We start from the raw sequence: 6,651 nt of genomic DNA, 5'->3' as shown, positions 1-6,651 counted from the left end.
ATCCGCAGACACAAAGCGCTGTGCTGTGAACCCTCCGCAGAAGGTCAACATTTTACCACAAACACACTGACATCCAAGAGATAGCTTGATCTCACTTTGAGAGCTTAGGCGAGTGTTGAACTTTTTCCACATTCCATTTCCTGCAAATGCGGCCCACCTACCTTTAAACGTCCCAGATCACAGCAACTCCAAAGAAGTGATAAAGAAGTAAGAGCGCAGAAGTAAAAAAAAAAAAAAAAAAAAAAAGGACCAGTCAAGGTAAAGCAGTCAGAGGGAAGCTTGTAAATATGGTTCTTTATTGCACACATGACATTTGTTTTCCTTTTTTCTTTTTGGTGTGAGCAACAAAAACTGGCATTATTACACGTTTTACACCCTATTCAAAAGTTCTGAGTCGAACCCTCTATAAAAACACGGTAACACAAAACAAAATAAAAGCTACTTCACAGAAAAACTTACGCCACAAAAAGAAGAGAATCTCACAGATTTTAGTGCACCACTCTATGGATGAGGATCTTTCAGTATATACCATACTGGTATAATTTTAGGAAAAAATTATGGACTTTCTATGCATACTTATCACAGTCAAAATGAAAAACACAAAAATCCAGTGGGGCTAAAAAAAAAAAAAATCTCATTTTGTCTTTTGGTAGCAGTTGCCCTTTAACCACCCGAGTGCTACTGATTGGTTAACCTGCCGTTTAACTCATTGGAGGAATGTTTGTTAAACAGAACAGAAGAAAAATAAAAGGACGACAGGAGAGAAGGTAGTTAGTAGATAAATGCACGAAATGCCCTGCGACGCATCTTGGAAAGGCGCGGAGAACTCAGCCAGAGACGGCAGCAGTACGCGAACAGCAGTTCACTGCAGACTGCAACCAAGTCCAACCAAGAAACAGCTTCTCAGTTGATCAAATTCAAATCATGATCCATTAAGCCAAAGTTTAATGGTGGGAAGCACCCGAGACCAAATTCCAGATGTTTGGTCAAACTTTCCCCCAGTGTATATTTTAAAGATTGTGCTCATTGTGCTGAAAAAAGGAAGCGTTTTGGCGAGATGAAGGAAGACAGAAGAGTGGCACTTGAATGATAAAGTACACAAATAAATAATTTCCCAATCGCAGGAAAAAAGGCACTTTTAACCTCAATATTTCAGGCAGTGTTTGCAATACTTTGTGCTCTGGAAAAAAACGTGCCACTCAACACATTGTTCATCAGCTTGGTGGTTTAAAACCTCTCTGACATGTATAAGGCTGGTGACGGCATACATACATCTACTGCTAATGGACGGACTTTAGCTCTAGCTGCATATGAGCCAAACGAAAGCATTAACGGCCAATCCTACAGTAATAAATAGAAAATGGCTGACAAGACAAAAAGTAAAAAGGAGAAAAAACTATTAAGGCTGTCTGCCATTAATCCAATCTCTGTCTCTACTTGCTGGTGTTTAATTAAGCAGGTGTTATAGGCGAAAAACCCCCGTTTTCAGATGAAATACACACAAAAATGTTAATTTCAGAGAGGAAAGTAGTGTTAAGTTTGATGTTAGACACCTTTAATCCTTCCTTGTTCTTTGCTTGCTGAGACATCAAGAGGATTGCAACAGTTAAGGCCAAGTTGTTTTGTGTTGAGCAGGTTTGAAAAGGAGAAAAAAAAAAGAACAATCTTGAGGCGTCACTCAGTGGGTTAAAGTAATAATCGGGATTAATGCATTAATCTTTTGCTTGTGTGTCAGTGTCAATACCTTGAATTAGTGGAGGAAGAAAAAAACAAGCTGAATAGAGAGAAGAGAGCTGAATGAACCCAGGGACGAGTGCAGTGTAGTGAACAACACACACTGGCAGTGTTTCAGACAGGAAACAACAAATACTAGCTCGCTGAAAGCCATACCAGCATTTCACACTGGAAGGAATAGTGAGGTTGTTTTGATCCCAAAGTACTTCATATTGGCACGGCGTACTGGTGTGTGTCTAAGCATTATGGATGCTCCCAAACGGCCCAGTATTAGCCATTATATCAATAAGCTGAATTGAGAGAAGTGTTCACCAAACAGACAACAGCTGGCGATAACTATAATGCTGCTATCCAGGCATAACAAGCCTTGGAGGCAATGGAGACAAAAAACAGACTGGGGACAGCTTTAGACTATCACACAACCGCCATCTATGTCTGCTGTAAATAAATACTACATTTATAACGTGCAAGTTACAGTCAAATAAATTATTTTGAGATGACTAATGTGCAGTATTTTTGCACAGATTATGACTAGCCCTGCACTAACCGCTACTTAGAGAAAGAGGACACTGGTGGACATTTGAGTTTTTGGACTTTAGTGAAAAGTGAGCTTTGTTCAGCTGACCCAGAAGTTAACCAGTGACCTCAAATAACACGGAACTTACAAACCCCCCCCCCCCCCCCCACAGACACGTCAACACTTCCTGCCGCCTCACGGGGTGAGTGACACAGAAAGGACGGGACAACTAACACGAGAGTTGTCTCTAGCAGAGACGACGAGACACAGCAGCAGTGTTGGAGGGCAAGGATGAAGAGCGTCAGCAGGTTTCTCCAGCGCAGAGGTGAGAGTGCGTGAGCGGGAGTGAGGGACGTTTATCAACTCGTGCAGTTTCCAGTTAGGCTGTGTGTGCATGTGTGTGTTTAGTAATGGTATGTGGAGCATATGTGCACAGTTGACTAGTGTGTGTGTGTGTGTGTGTGTGTGTGTGTGTGTGCGCTTGTGCAAGTGGTGGCCAGACACCAGTTTTAATGTTAATGTTTAATGTTAGTCCGTGAACCAGACCAAGGGAACACATTCATGAAACTGGTTAAAAACACAAGACAAAATATCAGCAAGTTAGTAAAATTCTTACTAAGAATGTTTTATTAAAATAAATGCCAAGAGGTTAATAAGAAAAATAACAGCATACACCATGAAAACTAAATGCAAGCATGTAAAAATACTTATGACAAGAAAACTAATAAAGTAGCTAATGAGTTAAACAAGCTGGGAAACAAAAACCAAACATAACAGGGAAAAGGCAACACTCCCCACAAGAGACAGTTTCCAAGATGTAAAAGAGAATGGGGGGAGGGGGAGAGGGGACGTTTGGGGGGAGAGGAGGGGAGAGAGTTGCATGTGGATTTCATAAAAAAAGAAAAAAAAAAATGCACTCAGAAACATGATTAATATACATATAAAATGAGATTAGAAAAATACATTATAAACCTGTAACAATGGCTGTTAATTACATTATCATACATGTAGTAGGCAGGCCAGAGAGAATACGGTCGGTATATAGTTAACCTTTCACCTGATGGACTTATCCAGACTTTCACAATGACACAGCAAGTTGTAACATTGCAGAAGGAATTTTCTTAATACTGTCAAATGCTGAATAGCCATCCACTTGCTCCACTTTAATATTGCATTTCAATTTCAAATAATAACACTGAGAAAGAAAAATTTATTGACCTTTCGGTGTAACAGCATGATGAAAGAGCTATGAATAGAAGAACAAACTGCCAAGGGTAATGTTGGGATCGAGGAACTCCTCAATGTGATATCACGGGAATACTTTCACCTTCCGGCTACAAAGCTGTCGGTTGTTCCAATAAGTGAAAACCATTTGGCTTGTTTCACTATGCAGCATTTCATCCGTCCATCGTACATCTCGTGACTGTATTGATAGTCTGTTGTCACAACGAGAGACGTTGGACGGGATGCTTTCAGTTTACAGCTATTGGAACAAATGGACCCCCCCCCCTTTCCCTATCCATTACCTTGAACGTTATGTATTTTTCTCAGCTCATGATCAGAACATGTTCAGGCAGACTACTGCGCTGCTATTGGCAGTTTTAATTTGTTCTAGGAAGTTAGTCACAGTCACCAAAAATCAAGACAATAGGTCATATGATCATTAAAATCTAAATTAAAAAGAGGACACATCCTGCACGTACAGCAGAGTAAAGGGCCATCAAGTAAAGGAAAAGAAAAACTAAAAATAATTTCAGGAAGACAAAACCATGGCACATATTTTAGCTGGTCAAAACGACTGCTATTCTTTTTGCATAGAATAACTTCGGTAACGCCACGATATGGTGGGAGCTACCCTGCTCCACTATTCAGAGCGAGTAACACGAGCCGTTCCTCTCTGCGCCATCTTGGTGGGTGCTGGATATTATTGAACACAACTGGAATACTCAGGAAACAGAAACCACTGTTGATAAGGCACTTTGATTTGATCTTTTTTTTTTTTTAACTCTCTGGAGGCGTCTCGCTCTGATCCTCGCTAACTTTTTAAGGGTTACGACTGTTTTGGTCTTCGTCTTCCTTTCCAATCATATCCACGTAACAGCACTTTTTCTTCACCCACTCATTTCTTCTGTTTTCCCCCCTATACCGTTTTAAACTTTTTTTTTTTTATTTCTTTTTTTTCAGATTTTGTAACTGCAAGTAAAGTATCAAAAGCTAAAATTGGCAAAAATAGATTTTTAAATTTTTTTATCTTCTCCAGCACCCTGTAAAATTATCTATTTTTTGTTCACTTATGTATTTGTATATGCAATGACAGATATCTACATTTTTATATATTTATATATGTATATATACATATATGTATATATATATATATATATAAAAGACGTATGTATAAAGCAATTTGAACAGGCAGGCATGGCTTTCACATCCTATTTTTTTCTTGAGAGTTGAACAAAAGGTTGTGGGCTCAGGACTACGATCATCGGAGGTGTGACACATTGTGGATGCGCTTTAGAGGGTTCGTCATGTGTTGAAAATAAACGTTTCATCCCAAAAATAATCAAAGACTAAAAAATGTCTAATTTGCAGGAAGGCTCAGATTATGCCCATCTGATGACTTGGGCTACAAAACAAAAAAGACATTTAAAAAACAAAATTGGCCAAATGTTGAGATGAAAAAAATAAAGACATAAAAGCTCTTTTGGCAATGTGGCTGATGAAACAGATCACGATAGAAACCTCATGACAAAAGCATCTATGTACAGAACTTCAAAGTGCCCTCCCCCTAGCTACGCGCTGTCTTTGAGTAGCGTGTTGATTTAGTGTTAATTGTCTGCTTTCACCTCCTCAGAAAGAAGAAAGAGAGCATTAATGGGTCAAAAGTAATCTAACTGACTTGGCTGTCTGTTCCAGTTGAAGGCAGGCACCACAAATTCACACCCTTCCAAACTCTAAAGTCACAAAGAGAGCCCTCTGTGAGACGGATGCATAATTGCAGATATATAATTCAATGGAAAACCCTTTGGCTAAATATGCACACGTAATACTTTTTTTTTTTTTTTGTCTTTTCAATCACAGCTCCGCTAACTCATTGAGATCATTTTCTAAATACATCAGGCACTGTATAATGGATGTAGTGTGGATGGGGACGTAGCGATGGTCAGTAGCTAATAAGCACTGCCCCAATGTCCCCGAAGCCTCAGCACACCCTACTTTCATTGTAGTATTAATTAAAACACACACACACACGCACGCACACACACACGCACGCACGCACACACACAGACCCATCAGCCCAAACGGTGACCTTCCCATCTTGCCCCTCATTATTCCTTAGTTTCTGCCGCCTGCTTCAAATATCAGATTGCTTTTGTTTTCCAGAGGTAACCACCTGCCTTATGTTGGGCTAGTCAATTCAAGCAAAGCTAATTAGTCAAATATGAACAACAGAGAAACCAAAATCAAGTGGAGAAAATGAGTCAAAAGTAAAGCCAAAAAAACAACACATAAATCATAAAAAGCTCTTTTTTGCAATCGTGTCAGCCATGCTTTTTTAAAAACAGACAGGAAGCTGTTTGGAGGGGCACACCCAGAATGTGTCAGCTCATAATTACATTTTTAGAGCTCAACAAATGCACTACACGTGAAAAATGACAGAAATTAAACAAGTTAATGTGAGCGTAGGTTCTCTTTCCTTCCATTTCTTTTTCTCTCCCAACAGGGTGGGGCAGGTGAGGGGGGGGGGGGGGGGGGGGGGTGAAATCATGTGATTACACTGAAACCAAATGGTTTGCGTCAAATAGACATTGAACTTGTAATTCATACAAGTGAGGTCCCCAATTTAGAGTGATTAAAAGGAGGGTGGGTGGGCAGGTTGGGGGTCTTTATTGCTATATATAATTCAGTGCAGATTTATGAGTAATACCACAAACGCATCCACCCGGTATATGATTCATGAAGAAAAAGAAAGAGAAAGAATGGGAACTGAACTCAATGAACAGAGGGAAAAATATGGATCTTACACAACGGCGTTGGGTTTTGTTGTGTTTCTGTGAAGTCTCCATTGGTTTCTACTTTGTTTTTTTGAGAGCGTGTTAAGGTAACTGTACGGGCAGGCGCCTCCCTCCCTCTCTCTCTCCCTCACTTGCGTCCGAGAGGCTAGCAAAAGGCAATTACCAGTTAACTGATCAGCAGGCAGGCTTGGGGCGGCTCGTCATTGGGTGAAGAGTTCAGAGGTCAGAAGGTCATGTGTTAGTTGCCGGTGGCGGCTAGGTGGTTAGAAACAAAAAACAAAACAAACAGAAAAAAAAGATAGAAAGGATATTAGTGTCAGCAAGAAGAGACTGGAATGACATCATTTTAACAATAAAATGAATGCAATCTCTTATGTCGCCCCC

The 6,651-nt window shown here is 40.1% G+C and overlaps 1 protein-coding gene across 2 annotated transcripts in view; it reads right to left on the bottom strand.

Moving 5' to 3' along the window:
• Nucleotides 1–274: 274 nt before the first annotated feature.
• Nucleotides 275–6,651, bottom strand: part of qkia (QKI, KH domain containing, RNA binding a) — a 67,595-nt gene continuing 61,218 nt past the window's right edge. For both annotated transcript variants that reach the window (XM_076107632.1, XM_076107634.1), the window contains exon 8: nucleotides 275–6,522. In XM_076107632.1, the coding sequence (XP_075963747.1) occupies nucleotides 6,506–6,522 (17 nt within the window). In that variant the 3' untranslated portion in view covers nucleotides 275–6,505. The remainder of the gene's footprint in view (nucleotides 6,523–6,651) is intronic.

Source organism: Anarhichas minor, unplaced genomic scaffold (genome assembly GCF_050575085.1).
Source record: "Anarhichas minor isolate MPS153535 unplaced genomic scaffold, ASM5057508v1 ptg000040l, whole genome shotgun sequence".
Classification (NCBI taxonomy): domain Eukaryota; kingdom Metazoa; phylum Chordata; class Actinopteri; order Perciformes; family Anarhichadidae; genus Anarhichas; species Anarhichas minor.
The sequence above is the reverse complement of the archived record's forward strand: the minus strand, read 5'-3'. Positions and strand labels throughout refer to the sequence as shown.